Source organism: Bidens hawaiensis, unplaced genomic scaffold (assembly GCF_021521415.1).
Source record: "Bidens hawaiensis isolate Kalapana, Puna unplaced genomic scaffold, B.hawaiensis_p1.1 tig00015706_1, whole genome shotgun sequence".
Classification (NCBI taxonomy): domain Eukaryota; kingdom Viridiplantae; phylum Streptophyta; class Magnoliopsida; order Asterales; family Asteraceae; genus Bidens; species Bidens hawaiensis.
Window position 1 is genome coordinate 78,107 of NW_027492402.1, and position 15,970 is coordinate 94,076.

General features: G+C 36.0%; 2 protein-coding genes and 1 pseudogene across 3 annotated transcripts; 2 read left to right on the plus strand and 1 right to left on the minus strand.

The window, feature by feature from the left end:
• Positions 1-607: 607 nt before the first annotated feature.
• On the plus strand, positions 608-3,643 carry LOC143549646 (6-phosphogluconate dehydrogenase, decarboxylating 2). The gene is made up of 2 exons (XM_077040503.1): positions 608-756; positions 2,032-3,643. Exon 2 carries the CDS (start codon positions 2,039-2,041, stop codon positions 3,503-3,505), a length of 1,467 nt encoding a protein of 488 aa, XP_076896618.1. The 5' UTR covers positions 608-756; positions 2,032-2,038; the 3' UTR covers positions 3,506-3,643.
• Positions 3,644-5,680: 2,037 nt separating this feature from the next.
• LOC143549647 (S-adenosylmethionine decarboxylase proenzyme-like) lies at positions 5,681-6,999 on the minus strand. The gene has a single exon (XM_077040504.1). The coding sequence runs from the start codon at positions 6,797-6,799 to the stop codon at positions 5,696-5,698; it is 1,104 nt and encodes a 367-aa protein (XP_076896619.1). The 5' UTR covers positions 6,800-6,999; the 3' UTR covers positions 5,681-5,695.
• A 5,867-nt stretch (positions 7,000-12,866) lies between these two features.
• LOC143549612 (putative inactive ATP-dependent zinc metalloprotease FTSHI 3, chloroplastic) lies at positions 12,867-14,718 on the plus strand (annotated as a pseudogene). Its single transcript, XR_013138167.1, has 5 exons — positions 12,867-12,873; positions 13,141-13,630; positions 13,708-14,031; positions 14,126-14,426; positions 14,523-14,718. The product of XR_013138167.1 is annotated as a putative inactive ATP-dependent zinc metalloprotease FTSHI 3, chloroplastic (transcript).
• The last annotated feature ends 1,252 nt before the right edge of the window (positions 14,719-15,970 follow it).

The following is a 15,970-nucleotide window of genomic DNA, read 5'->3' on the forward strand; positions in this document are numbered from 1 at the left end:
AAATTCGTGGTTTTAAATTTATAAATGAATGCAAATAAATGAACGAATAAAATGTGTGTTCATGTTTACTCATTTATTAAACAATCAAACAGTTAATGAACGTTCAGTTCGTTTACATGTCTAACTCGTTGACCGTATACGAATATGTTAAGTTCATCATCATCATTATCGTACTCATTAAAATCTCACCAATAACAAAGTTATGGCAGTGTCTAAGAATGGTAAGATATAGACATTTTTACCTTTACCCCGTAGGAATAGAGAGACTGCTTCCAGAAAACCCCCGACTCGATAGTAGTTTTGCATCAAGTCTTGGACTTGAGTAACCTCCCGCTACTTTTAACGTTATTTTCACGAAATTAGTAAAATAACGTCAAAATTCGTGAAATTTCACTTTGACCTCCCGATGACCCACACATATATACATTATATGTTCACACCGAAAAACGTAAACATGACGTATACGAATATCTTAAGTTGTTAAACAAATATAAACCAAAACATAAGGAGGTAAATTGTAACCAATTCATATATCAATGAACTCACCAACCACCACCACCAAGACACCAAGATTGATTAGTCTTGAATCTTTATTATTATTATTATTATTATTATTATTATTATTAAAGTTTTAAACTTTAAATACACTCCCACTCACCCCAATTCATGTGCTCTTAATTTCACTCTCATATTTTGCAGATCTTTTCAATTCCCATCTTTCTTTCTTTCTTTCTTGATTATTATTATTATTATAAGGTACCCATTTCTCTATTTAATCTATTAGTTATTCATCAAAACCAATTGGGTCAATCAATTCATTGTTTTTGGATCTGTATATGCATTCATTTGTCTATAGATCCACATGCAGATCACTAATTGTTATCAATTATTAATCTTTACACTAAATCTTGATTTAATTTTAATTTTAATTTAGTTGTTGTTAATTGGGGATTGATTTCAAGATTTATATCTTGTGATTGCATGTGGGTTTAGGATTACTTGATCAACTACAGATCAATCAAACATATGGGTGCTAACGAGCCGAACCGCTCGGATCGATATAAAGCTCAGAGCTTTTTTGAGCCTGAGCCTTAAATATAGCTCGTTTAGTTATCAAGCCCGAACTCGAGCCTTGTGACCTTGTGTATATTTAAGCCTGAGCTAAGCTTTGGCTCTTTTAAGGTGCTACATGAGCTCGAGCCAGGCTTAGGCCCGTATAAGGTTTTGTTTCAAAATATATGAAAATAAATTAAAAACGTATATAAATAAGTTAATAGTTAATAAGCAAACCGAGCCCGAGCTTGAAAAAACAACAAGCCAAGCTCGAGCTCTCGTAAGTCAAAACGAGCCGAGCTGGATCGTAGTCGAGCTCTGGCTCGGCTCGTTTGCACCCCTATTGAAGCATATAACTAAAAAATTTGTTGATGCAAAGTTAGTTTAGTTATGCTGTGCATTGAAAACCATTAATTAGTTTATACGCTCTGTTTGCTATAAGACTTAAATGTAAGTTTCTGATTTTCTATCAGTTTTGTAGTTGGTAAATAATTTCATTTGATTTTACAACTTAAAATTATATATATATTGTCTTAGAATATATGCAGTCTTGTATTTGTTTAGAGGGATCAAATATTTGCTAGATTAAAATGAACAAATTGCAAATCTTTTGGTACTGAATATATCTTGCAGATAACAGTATTAATGTATGCGATACTGAAGACGTCTGACGCGATTTTCGGTTTGTAAAACTAAAATCTTTTCATACCGAACATGACACAAACCTGAAAATTGTGTCGGACACATGAATCCGAGTACGACATGAGTTTTTTAACTACACAGTTCATGTTAGGTTCTGCTGTTTTTTTGTTTTTTAGCCTTTTTATTTATTTTTTATTTTTTTATCATATGTCCTGTTTATAATATTGATGGTTTTTTTGTACCACAAAAAATATATCAAATGAATATTGGTCAAATTTTCTATCTGTGGTTCTATTTGAACTTATTGTATTATCTTAATTAGAATTTGTTTTGCAGAACAGACATGGCTGATCAACCGAAGCTAACAAGAATCGGGCTCGCTGGTCTTGCGGTTATGGGCCAAAACCTGGCTCTAAACATTGCCGAAAAAGGGTTCCCAATTTCCGTCTACAACCGTAGCACATCCAAAGTTGAAGAAACCGTTGAACGAGCCCAAAAGGAAGGAAACCTCCCGGTTTTCGGCTTCCACGATCCCGAATCATTCGTCAACTCAATCCAAAAACCCCGAGTGATCATCATGCTGGTCAAAGCCGGGGCACCCGTTGACCAAACAATCAAAACATTATCTCAATACATGGAGAAAGGTGATTGCATTATCGATGGCGGTAACGAGTGGTATGAAAACACCGAACGGAGAGAAAAAGCCATGGCTGAACTCGGTCTTTTGTACCTCGGGATGGGCGTTTCGGGTGGCGAAGAAGGTGCGAGAAACGGACCGTCCATGATGCCCGGTGGGTCCCTCGAGGCGTACAAGTACATCGAAGACATTGTCCTCAAAGTAGCTGCGCAAGTACCCGACAGTGGCCCATGTGTGACCTACATCGGTGAAGGTGGTTCGGGAAACTTCGTGAAAATGGTTCATAACGGGATCGAGTACGGTGACATGCAGTTAATATCCGAAGCTTACGACGTGCTTAAATCGGTTGGAAAACTGTCAAACGAAGAATTACACGATGTGTTTTCCGAGTGGAATAAAGGCGAGCTTCAAAGCTTTTTAATCGAAATCACTGCTGACATATTCGGTATCAAGGACGATAAGGGTGACGGTTATTTAGTCGACAAAGTTTTGGACAAAACGGGTATGAAAGGTACGGGTAAATGGACGGTTCAGCAAGCCGCTGACCTGTCAATCGCTGCACCGACCATTGCAGCATCTTTAGACTCACGGTTTCTAAGCGGGCTAAAAGACGAGCGTGTCGAAGCTGCAAAAGTATTCAAATCCGGCGGTTTTGATGATATTTTAGAAAACGAAAAAGTGGAAAAGAAAAAGTTAATTCATGATGTGAGACAAGCTTTATATGCGAGTAAAATATGCAGTTACGCGCAAGGTATGAACTTGATTAGAGCCAAGAGTAATGAAAAAGGTTGGAACTTGAAGCTCGGTGAGTTGGCTAGGATCTGGAAAGGTGGGTGCATCATTCGAGCAATATTCTTGGACCGTATCAAGCAGGCTTATGACCGCAACCCAGAACTGGCTAACCTTTTGGTGGACCCTGAGTTTGCTAAAGAAATGATTGACCGACAGTCTGCGTGGAGGAGAGTCGTGTGCTTGGCTATTAACGCAGGTATTAGTACTCCGGGTATGTCTTCTAGTCTTGCTTATTTCGACACTTATAGGCGTGAACGATTGCCTGCCAATTTGGTTCAAGCTCAACGAGATTACTTTGGTGCGCATACTTATGAGAGGACCGATGTTCCTGGTTCGTTTCACACCGAGTGGTTCAAGCTTGCCAAACAGACAAAGAACTAAGCAATCCTCGTACTTTGCCGAATTCAAACTATAATAAATCTTGCCTTGTCTTATTTTGTGTCGAATGATTTTAAGATTGCGGATTTTATTGTTTTTTTTTTTAAGAATTTGCGATATGATGTACGTTCTATGGTTCGTATCAATCTTGGTAATGTCCGGTTTAAACAATATCATGACTTGATCTATAGCGCGTCAACCTGACACGATTATTTTTTATATTTCTACAGAATATTGATACTTTTTGGTCTTTATTACTAATAAAAAATAAATATTCATAATCCTAAAACTGAATATAATCAAGTTTACATCAGACTTTACCAATAATTTCATATAACTAATAAGAAACTTTAATCACAAAATATAAAAATTAAATAAGCTTTGTGTATATCTACATCTTATTGTACATATATAATAATCAAAAAGAAAAAAATGCAAAAAAAAAATACATATATATATTTAATAACGGAAAACTGGACAAATATGAAAACGGGTTCTGGTTGAAAGAGGCCACGGGTTCAATTATACCCGGTTGCGTTCTTCACTCTCTCAGTTGCCTCTTGTTTCTTTTCCTTCATTTGTTGTCCAGCCTGCACAAAGATTCAAATCAATAACAAAAATGATAAATAAACCCAAAATTTTATCTTTGACAACAAATCATTATTATAATAAATAGTAGTGTAAATACTAGATAAAATTTGAAAAATCAACCTGTTGCATCGAGTCTTTGGCGGACTCAGCAGCATTGCTAGCTTTGTCCTTCATCTGGTTGCCCTTTTCCTGACACCAAACAAGGCTTAATATCAGTGGTGGATCTAGAAAATAATTCCATAAGATGCACAAAAAGATGAAGTTATGCGCCGATATGGGTACAAACTCAACCACCTTATCTGTCAAAGATAAATTTTTAATAACCAGTTCAATATTGAACGACTATATCGTGTATGTATATACATACATATATATAGAAATATATTAGGAGTAATTACCTCCATTTTGGCCTTAACCTGGCCAGCTTTTTCGCCTGCACTCTGGGAGTTGTTCATTATGTAATTTGATATTAGTGTTTGTTGTTAATAAAATGTAAGATGAAAGTTTATAAGTGACAAATAGATTGTTTTGATCAGAAACTACAAAGAAGGTTGTTCATTATATATAGCTTTTCAAATCAAACTAACCGGTGACATGTGTGCTTTTCTATTTTTAGAAAAACAGTTGCATATATTCGTCGGTTTGGGGACATTTTGGAGACCGAATCTGGATAAAACAAGACCGCAAGTTTGTTAGATCAGAGAGTGATAACAGGAAGAAGTTGGAATGGATGGTTTATAATACTTTTAGAAGCCAAAGTTTCTTTTGAAACTCAAAACAAATTTACTTCAAGTTGAAAGGGATATAATAATTAAAAATTCTATTTTTTGCAAGAAAAAGGATTGAGAATACCTTCAGTTTTCAAGTATTGGCTCAAAGCATAATCTTCGACCCGATGAATCTGTTTCGGGATTCCAAAAAGTTCCCAAAATGCCCTTGTCGCGTGCTTAACTAGCACTCTAGTAGTAATGTCATTCGCGTTCAGGTATGCATGTCAAATTTGTAAGTACAAAACTCTCTTACGGTATCCCTTTATGCTGCTTGATATCGAATAATATTTGAGCATAAGCCACCTTATAATCTCTCTTGCATAATCTCATTATTAGTGTCGTACAAACCGACATGTTGACCCTTTTCATAATGTTCACTCTACAATACGCGTTGATCGAAGTAATGTATGCTTACATTATAAGATATGCAGATTTGGAACTATCATTTTGTTATAAAACTTCCACACTGTATGCTTACATCACCTGCGCAAATGTGGCTTTAACCATGAACGCTCATACGCTCAAAAACGAATCATGGCCGAAGAGGATTGTAACGAATGCTTGTAATTAGTTAGTGCAGTTGCAAACACTGTTTTTACTGAACCAGTTTCATTTATATCACATGTTTGTTTAAATTCAAATACTCAGCGTAAAACACGCTTACTGTAAAACGCAAAACATCGCAAACTAATAAATACGCAACTCAAATATATCATAAGTCATACACTCATTAAGTTTTCTTGAAATGATGAAAACAGTAACTGCATCAACAACACAACCACACAAGAGACATTAAACCATATACTCTATACTTTATTTTGCCAACACCTCTTCACTCTTCCTCGTTCTCGGTTTCGCTCCAACCACTATGCAAAGTCGAGCGTGGGGACCCACAACCGCTTCCTCCCCTCACGAAACCATAATACACCATCGAGCCGCATCCTTCGGCCAAAGCTTTAAACTTTGTTTCTTCAACATTGTAATTATACCCTTTCACATTAATATTAATTATATTATCACCACCCAAGTTGAGATCTTTCGGCTCATGATCATACGCGTTCACGTGCAAAGCCAACGAGAACTCACTAGGCTGAAAACAAACCAACACCCTTTCAACCAAACCGGTTAAATCCATAGACTTGAAATCATATCCAACTGCCTCAAAACTAGCATAACTAAACCTGTCTTCTGGAGTCACATGAATGGTGGATATCGCGTCCCCTTCTATAGCATTCATCGAGTATCCACACGGGTCGAAGTCAAAATCACAAATTTTAGATTCCGGAAGTATATTCCTAATCCCTGAATCGTCGGTCATCACGGCTGCAGAGCTCGACTCGGACTTGAAAAACACTGATGCATTCTTTTTGCTTAAACCTGTCATACACATCTCCAGAGTGTAAACCGGGACAACACGTATCACAACATCTGCAGACTCAGCTGACGCGGAGTAGACGTGCCATTTCTGATCCTTGTCCGCACCGCCCATGACATACGCATTACTCCCCAAACCAAGCTTTCCAAAGTGGCTATCGAGAACCAATACTTCTTCGGTGAAGCTACGGTGAGGATACACTTGAGCGCCCGGGAATATAAAGCTTCCACGCGTATACCTCACAGATTTCACAGTAAGACACAATTCACCGGATAATTTGAGTATCGGTGGGATTGAAAGAAGCAACTTGGTGGTGCCACATGTTTTGATTATGATCTTATACGGATACACGAACAAACTTGACTCGGAAAGAACATACGAATCCAGTGAATCGTTTGATAATGAAGAAACAATAGTGCATTCGGCCGGCGCCAAAAACTCATCAAGTTGGTTCCTGCACAAAGCGCGCAGACCTCTGCAATTCGGGCCAGGGTTAAAAAAGGAAATCTCTAGTCTTTTTTCAAAACCTTCGAATCCAATGGCGGACACCGCAGAAGTCATCTTGACGACAAAAGGGGAATAAACGAAAAGAAACGAAAGACGACGGTAGCAAAATAACAGAATTAAACGGTTTTATCTAGAGATTATGCAGCGCGGATAATAAAACTCAGGAGGGCTTGCGGGTGCACTGCAAGATAATAAGAATATCAAAGTTAGAATATTAATCAAGTAACAGTTTTATAATAACAAAATCGAATGCTAAACGATGAAAACGGAGGCTTACGTTAGAGTAAGCAGCAGACTTGAACTTCTCGAGCCCACCGTTTGGTCGAACGTCTTCAATTCCGTAGCCTAGGGGAGCTTCGTATGATAAGGATTTAGTACTAGAGTTTTTACCAGCTTTTGACTCCATTGAACATTTAGTTGTCCTGCATAAAACATATACATAACAACTAACAATCAATCTCATTGTTGTTAACAAAGTTTATATATATATATATGGGATGGATCTTGCCAGAAGTGATATTACAGCAAGAATTGCGAGAAGTGAAGTGAAGGTATAACTCCATTAATCCCTAATTTCACTCCCTTTCATATGATGTTACATACATATATGTAGATTGGTTGTATTCATGTCTTAATTACACATTCAAACCTACCTACAAACATATAAATGTACCGAGCCACATTCAAACCTATATACCTACACACATTCAAACCTATATACCTACACACATACAAACATACGTACACATGTACAAACATACGAACACATACAAACATACGTACCTACACACATACATATGCATCTACACACATACATACACCTAAGAAAGGGAGTGAAATTAGGGATTAATGGAGTCAAACCTTCACTTCTCGCACTTCTCACAGTAAAAAAACTTCTGAAATAATCCAATACCTATACCTATATATATATATATATATGACCAGATGGGATCAAGTACAACTGAATTAACTTACTAAACGTACAAATAACTAGCAGAGAGTAAATATTATTTGTAGTCTAATTCAAAAATTGTAGAATAGTAATGATAATAATAATAACAATAATTACTCTATTTATTTATAGGTTTCTCATGTTAAGAGTTGTTTATATTTAATCCTATCTCCTAACATTATATATGACTAAGTATATAACAAAAAAACAAAAGTTGTACAAATAATAGCTTTGTTTATATTCAAGTTTTTAACAAGCAGATCTCGAGTTACTCAGAATATAATAAACTTATAGCTCATTTACACCAAATTTAAATCAAACTTATATGTACAAGCGAAAACATTTATGAAAGCAATAATCAATTGAATATAATATAATAAAACTTACGGATGAAAAACTAATGAAAAAGAATGATAAGTCCGCAATAAGAAAGCTTCAAATGGATCAAAAGCCTGAAACATATAACATATATAAAAAAGGTTACAAATGCATAAAAGTAACGAATGATTAATATGATCAATAGAATGATGATCAAAAGGTGAACAACATATATGCATACCGATTAATATAATATGGATCTAATTAACTAATCGATCATGAAAACAAGAATGACCTAGGGTTAATAATTTAATATATATATAAGTTTGAGAATATATATATATATATATGTATGGGTGATAATGAAAGTAGGGTGGTTGATTTATATACGTGTTTGAATGCCTAACATGTACGCTTAATGTGTTGACACGTGTGTTTTTTGTGATGATTCCAATGACGTGGAGTGTGGTTTTCATGTTATTCAGGGTCCCACAAAACAAATATGTATATTATATTTTAGTTTGATACGTATATAGTTGTGTGAACAAGTCGAGTTGTTCGTGAGCTACCTAATTGATAAAAATTAAAAATGAACGAGCTTTTTTCGAGCTCAAATCGAGCCTCTAATAAAGCTTGTTTGGTTATCGAGCTTGATATCGAGTCTTGTATGAGAAACTCGTTTAAGATTGTTGATTTTATTTTTTGTGAATGGCGAATTATTGCATCTCTGAGAAACTTAAATTTAAGACATTCAACTCTTGGTGTTTTAAAGGTTTTGCTTTTAAAAATGAGTCAAAAATCCCATTAGTTAAGCTTGTTGATGCTTGTGTATTTTAAGTTTTACCTATCTTTGACTTCTATGTATTAATTTTACATTGCACAATCAAGCTCATGTCGAGACCAAGCTTTGGCTCGTTTAAGGTATTTGTCTATTTGATAACATAGTATTATATTATTTAGGGTTGATTAATGTTCGATAACAAGCTCGTTTAAAGTTTTACTCAAGATATTTAAATAATCATTAAACATATATAACAATTCATGCCTAAGCTTGAAAAATCAGCTCACAAGCTAAGCTCGAGATTTAGAAAAAGAGCTCAAAACAAGCTAAGGTCTAGCTTTGACAAGAGAGTGGTCGAGTTTGGGTATATTATTATCATATATATATTTGTAACAAGCGTATCAGCAGGTATACGTAAGTGAATTTTAGGTGATGTGTATGTAGACGTACAAAGATTTTGGTTTGCCATTAATAGCTAACTTCGATTTGGATGAGTTCCATACCTAATACCTAACGTATATATATCCTCTATTTTCATTCTCTATTTCATCATCATGACCTTTGAGATTTCTAGTAGCCAATGAACGTGCTACGTATGAATAGATCGGTATTCGGTAATGTATTAGCTAGTGATCACACAAAATAAAAAATAAAATTAAGTCAAACCTACAACTTTTTTTAACTTCTCTTTGGTATGGATATATGGATAGAATGAACTTTATGATCATTTTCATTTCATTGTCTTGTTTGATTAATCAATATTAATGAAATGAATCATTATTTTGTGTTTTCCTGATACCCAAGAAAAGGCAGTGGCAGTGGTGTCAAGTAGGGCAGAGCACGGTTCGGATTGGTTATTAGACGAAACCCAAACCGAAACCGAAATAAAGGGTTATTTGAATATACAAACCATCAATCGGTTTAGTTCGGTTTTTTAAAAGTGGATAGCCGAATCGAAACCGAAAATTTGGCTTTTCAAATAAACAAAAAATTAACCGTCGGTTGCTTCGTTTGGTTTTTTCGGTGCGGTTTCTTCGGTTAATTCGGTTTTTTGCCCACCCCTAGTGTTAAGAAAGTTGAGTGAAAGAGAAATTGAATGTAATGAAAAGAAAAGGCGTGAGAGTGCGGATGAGTAGTTTTGAAGTGTTTAGGGAGAATGAGATTACAATGTTCACATAATTCTTGGTCTTTCTTCAATGAGCCACCCGACCCACTCATGACCTGTCCAAAATGTTGTCTGTGGGGGTCAACCTTGGTCCCCACTGAAGACTCCATGTTTCCTACTAGTTGTGGGCAAATAACCGGGTTAATCGAACCAACTCGAAAATCAAATCGAAATCGGTCCTGTTTGAAACCGATTATGTAAAAATCGGTTTGTAATTTTCTCCACAAAAACCGGTTCTAAACTAGTTAACCGAACCAAAATTGGCCAATACTGGTCAAACCCGAACAAAAATTTATTGTAACCAAGTCAAGAAACCGGTTTCAACCCAAACCGATCATAAACTGATTTTGACTTTTGTTAACCAAACCGATTTTAACTTAAACCAATTTTAAGTTGTAAAGCGCTTTATGCACCTCTATTTCCTACCACTACACAACATCGGAAAAGACTTCTTACATCAACTAATTATTTTTACGCTTTATAAGAAACTAGATTTTCATCCGGGGCAATTATAAAAAACCTAAAAGTTGAAACTTGAGTATTGGTAAAACCCGAGCGTTACATCGGTGAGTAGATGCGAATTCAGTTACTATCGTTTACGTTCTTTACGATATAGACACCATTAGTAAAACCTTAGCGTCCAAAAAATATATTTTCGTCAAAAAAGATAACTTATTTAAAACGAAGTTTGTTTGGTCAGTAAACCACTAAACCCGGACGGTGGTAAAACCCAAACGCTGTCAGTTTGGGCGTTGAGACGGTAATTGGACACGAATTCTGTCGGTTTCGGCTATGTACGTTACGGTACCAAAGCTAAAAAATGGGAAAAATTTGAGTGGACCAGCGAGATGGTGTCGTCGGTAAACTCGGGCGTTGGTAAAACTAAGCGTTGTCGGTCCCGGACGTTGAGTCTATGTGAATTGGATCGATTTTCGTCACACTAACAAAAAATAACAAAATTGGGTGTACAAGCAAGTTGCCGTCAAGTGGCCAAATGACGACTTAGCGGCACCAAACTTGTAAATTATATATATTAGATAATTAGCCCTAATATATATATATTTATATAAATAAAAGTAACAAGTTTCTTGGGCAGCACGCTTCTTCTTAGAGTAAGTGTAACGAAACGAAACGAAACGAAACGAAACCCACTGCACGGCCGGCGGCTACCATCACCATGGCGATGGCTAATCTTTTCTTGCAACCATTCACTTTAACAACCACCATCCAAAAACCCACATCACGGTCTTCTTCAAGATCCAAACCCACCAAAATATCTTTCCTTTACACTCCACCAACTTCTTCCGTCACAAGCCCGTTGTCTCACCGTCGTCTGCCTCCGCTGCATGATGCAAAACCAGTCTCTGCACTTGTTAAGGTGGTCATCACTGTTCTTTTTTTTATATATTATTTACAGGGTGTGCATGGTTCGGTTCCGGTCGGTTTTCGAAATTTGAGAATTTTTCTGTTTTGTTGTTTTGTTATTTGAGCTTGAAAATTTGGGGCCGGAAAAGAATGCTTTTTCTTGACCAAAAATAATGAATTTCGACTAACGAGCCTTTTGTATTTTTATGTTTTTCCTTTGTTAGAAATTAGACTTCTATGTAGTCGAGCTTTAGCTCGTTTAAGGTACTGCACGGGCTCGAGCTGAGCTTAGGCTTGTTTATGATTTTGTTCAAAATATATAAAATTAATTAAAAAACAGATATAAATTAATTAATAAATAATAAACGGGACGAGCTTTGGCTTGTTTAAGATTTTTTCAAAATATATAAAAATAATTGAAAAAACAGATATAAACTAAGTAATAAATTATAAACGGGCCGAGCTTTGGCTTGTTTAAGATTTTTTCAAAATATATAAAAATAATTAAAAAAACAGATATAAATTAATTAATAAATTATAAACGAGCTTTGGCTTGTTTAAGATTTTTTCAAAATATATAAAAAAAATTGACAAAAAATAATTAATAAAATATTAAACGAGCCGAGCTCGAGCTTTAGAAAAAGAGCTTGAAAGGAGCTGAGCTCTTGTAAGTCAAAACAAGAACTCGGGCTTCGACTCGGCTTGTTTACATCTCTAGCGGTGGCGAGTGGATGCGAATTCGATTGGTATTGGTTAATGTTTGTTATGGTACCAGAATTGAAACAAAAAAACAAATTCGTCAAATTAACATATAAAAATAATAATAATATTTAAAACAACGTATGTTAGCTAGGTAAAACTCGGGCGTGGGTAAAACCCGAGCATTACAGCGGCGAGTCGACGCGAATTCGGTCTGAAGCAGTTATATTTGTCACATCGGTAATACCTAGGCGTTGTTGGTAAAACACGAGCGTTACAGCTGGGAATTCGGTTGGTATCGGTTACGTTCATTACGGTATAAACAACAAAAAAGGATATGTATTAACCAACCAATCAGGTGTCGCCAAGTGGACCAATGAGGTGTTTAAGACACCAAAGCTCGCTATTTGTCTATTAATATTAATTGATTATTATATATTTGTTTAAAACATTTAAGTTATATATTTATTCAGTTCTTACAAATTACTTACAAGATAAAAAATGAAAATCTATAAATTCGGTTCTTTTGCTTTTGATCACACCTCTGCATAGTATTATTATGTTCTTAGTTCTTTTTATTAAAGTATTGTCTGTACAGGAACATACAAATTTGGGTGGCAAGACGAATTGGTTCGATTTATCTGGAATTAGTTCACTGTCATGTTGGGATGATAAACCTCAAACTGATGAAAAGGTTAGTGAATTGCACTTTACTAGTTTCATTTCAAATTAAAGTGGTATGAATTTGTAGCTTCTGCAGAGATAGAATACAATTTGTGTTGCAGATTATAGAAAAATTAGGTGATCTACCGATTTAGGCCTCTAAAAGAACCGAACATTCATGAACTGTTTGTGAATAGTTCGACGGGAAGTTCGCTTATTTAATAAACAAATGAGAACATGAAGAATTTTTTGTTGATTTGGTTACATGAACGAATATGAACACACGTTTTTTTCGTTTATTTATGTTCGTGAACATCCGTTTATGTTAGTTCGTATATTTTCGCTTAATTTTTAATGAATACATAAGTAGTTATTTTTATATAAATATAAACATAAAAGAGACTCGTTTAAATTATATTATGTTATATTATGTAATAATACTGACTATGTAGCGGTTTTCTCATTAGCTCTTCCAAAGCAAGTAAAGCCACATCATACAGTTGTCCCGTACTCTGATCTTGCCCGTGACATTCGCGACGGGAGTGTCATACGTGTCCAGTTTGTGGAAAACTCGCGCGTGATCTATTACACACCAAACCGACAGCTGACCAAGATGCTGAAACTCCACAAAGTGAAACCGGGCTCAAATGGAAGTTTCATACGAGAAACATTGGAGACGATAAGTATCAACTTGTTAAGATGCTTAAAGATCAAGGGATAGCGTACGGGTCGGACCCGGAACTTATGTCTACTTCAATGAAGAGTTTCTTTTTAAACATGTTACAACTCGCCCCGTATTGGTTAATGTTGGGCGTTCAAGGCTACCAGCTTTATTCTCAACTTAGTATCGGTAGAATGAAAAAAAGAAAACCGAGTAGGAAACAGTCTGTAACGTTTGATGACGTTGAAGGTGTCGACTCTGCAAAAGCCGAACTTCTCGAGGTAATTTCAAATTTGGCAAAGCTCAGTATTAAATAATATAAAAAATAAATATTAAAATCGCATCTAAACTTTTGTAGATTGTTATGTGCATTAATGAAGATAGCAAGTACATGAAACACGGGGCTAAGTTACCGAGAGGGGTGTTGCTTGCGGGTCCACCAGGAACTGGTAAAACATTGTTGGCCCGTGCAGTGGCTGGGGAAGCCGGAGTGTCGTTTTTTTCAATTTCTGCTAGTGAATTAGTTGAGGTTTTTGTCAGTACGGGTGCTGCTCGTGTTAGAGATATTTTCCGAGAAGCGAGAAAACACACCCCGTCTATTATTTTTATTGATGAGATCGACGCTGTTGGTGGTCAACGCGGAAGAACTTTGAATTGTGAACGTGACCAAACGTTAAACCAGGTAGATAATAATAATGATGATAATAATAATAATGATATGTGTCTGTAATTTTATATAATTATATGCATTTTTTTTTATATTTTTGATGTGTTAGCTTTTGACTGAGATGGACGGGTTCGAGAAGGATGAGAGTGTGGTGGTTATAGCTGTGACTAACCGGCCCGAGACACTGGACTCGGCCTTGATGAGACCAGGTCGGTTTTCCAGGAAAGTGCTCGTTGGTGTACCGGACGAAGAAGGTAGACGAAAGATTTTTGGTTTGTATTTGAGAGATGTCCCGATGGAGGAGGACAAAAATGTCATTTCTAGTATTGTTGCTTCACTTACCCCGGGGTTAGTCGGGGCTGATCTTGAAAACATGGCTCACGAGTCAGTATTACTTGCCGCCCGCAGAGGTTTGTTTGTTTGCTCGTTTGTTTGTTTTGAACCTAAAAAAGTATAATAATATTAGTATTGACTAGAATATTTTTTGTGGTCGGGTGCGGTTTCAGATGGTGATTTTGTGACGCGTGATGATGTTCTTCAAGCGGTCGAGAGGGCAACGCAAAAGGTCTATGATGATGATGATAAGGAAACGGAAGCAAGTTCGGTTGGGTCAATGGCGCAAGCACCTGTGCAGTATGGGAGTGGGGCTATGGGATTCGGATTTAATTAATCGGGTAGTGAAGTTTTATAAAACATTTTTCATTACATGCTGGTTTTATAGAAAGTTTGGTTATATGATTCTTTGAATTATATGTGTCTGGTGAGATAGGTTGTCAAATATTATTATCTAGAAATTAAGATTTAGAACTCAAGTGATATCATGTTTGGTTGAAAAATATAATAATCAAAGTTTCAATTTGATGATAAAAAGTTTTTACTAGGATGGTGTTTGTTTTCTGGAAAAAGCTTCACGAAACTCTTTTGTATGCGCCGCATAGATTACGTGCAGACATGAGCTTCTACATAGTGTTTGATTTCTCACATACGTTTCATTAAAAACATCTGCACGGGCTCTTCTTGGTGCAGATATGGCGCAACTTTTGACCTCTTTTAACCTCTTCTAATTTCATGAACCATCGTTTTCCTTCATAGACTTTCAAGCCTAGGCACCCCCATCGTCCTCCAACCCCCCCCCCCAACCCAACACACACACACTGGCGTCGCCCCTTCACAGCCCCTACTCCACTGATTGAAATCCAACACTCGAGGCATAACCATGCTTTGCTACCTCTTGTCCCCGTTGCTCTCCGCCAACGCCTGTCGTCTCTTCCAAACTTCGACGTTGACTGTAAGTGAAATTAACAGCCTTCGAGTTTTTAATTTGCTAAAAATTCTTGTGTTGAGATTGAAATTAGTCATTAGGTTTTCGTGTATCTAAAAGTTATTAACCGTAAATTTCAATTTATTTTAGAAGTCTGCAGAAGTTAAAACAAACAAACAGCATTCTTATTACGGACTGCAAACCTTTGGTCCACATCTTTTTCTACAGACGTCTGCAAATGTGGTCCATAAAATACAGACATTTTACCTCGGAAAACACAAATTTATATATAAATTTAATTCTATTAACCAATAATAGTTTCAAATATAATTCTTGTAAATTTCAATTCCTTAATAGGAATATTTTCTTGGGCAAAGTTAAATGCAAGAAACAGAGTGATTGATTGTCACATGTTTCTTTCAGGCCAACTTCCTAAAAGTGGTCCCGTAGATACCAATTTCCTGTCAACTTATCTTTAAAGTTTGAACACAATCATGTATTTGCTGCAAGTCACATGTCATACTAATAATACAGAAAACAGTCATATAATCTTAAAAAACTTATGATGAGTTTGTTGACAAAAGGCTACAACTTGACCATTTTAAAGCCACAAATTATGCTGCATATGTTGAGATTTGTCTAATAATACATCAACAAGCCATTGATTATTGATGACAACTTTGATCCCTTTCT

What these genes read in the sequence shown, in the direction of transcription:
- LOC143549646 (XM_077040503.1), top strand. Translation starts at nt 2,039, where the DNA reads ATGGCTGATCAACCGAAGCTAACAAGAATCGGGCTCGCTGGTCTTGCG.
- LOC143549647 (XM_077040504.1), bottom strand. Translation starts at nt 6,799, where the DNA reads ATGACTTCTGCGGTGTCCGCCATTGGATTCGAAGGTTTTGAAAAAAGA.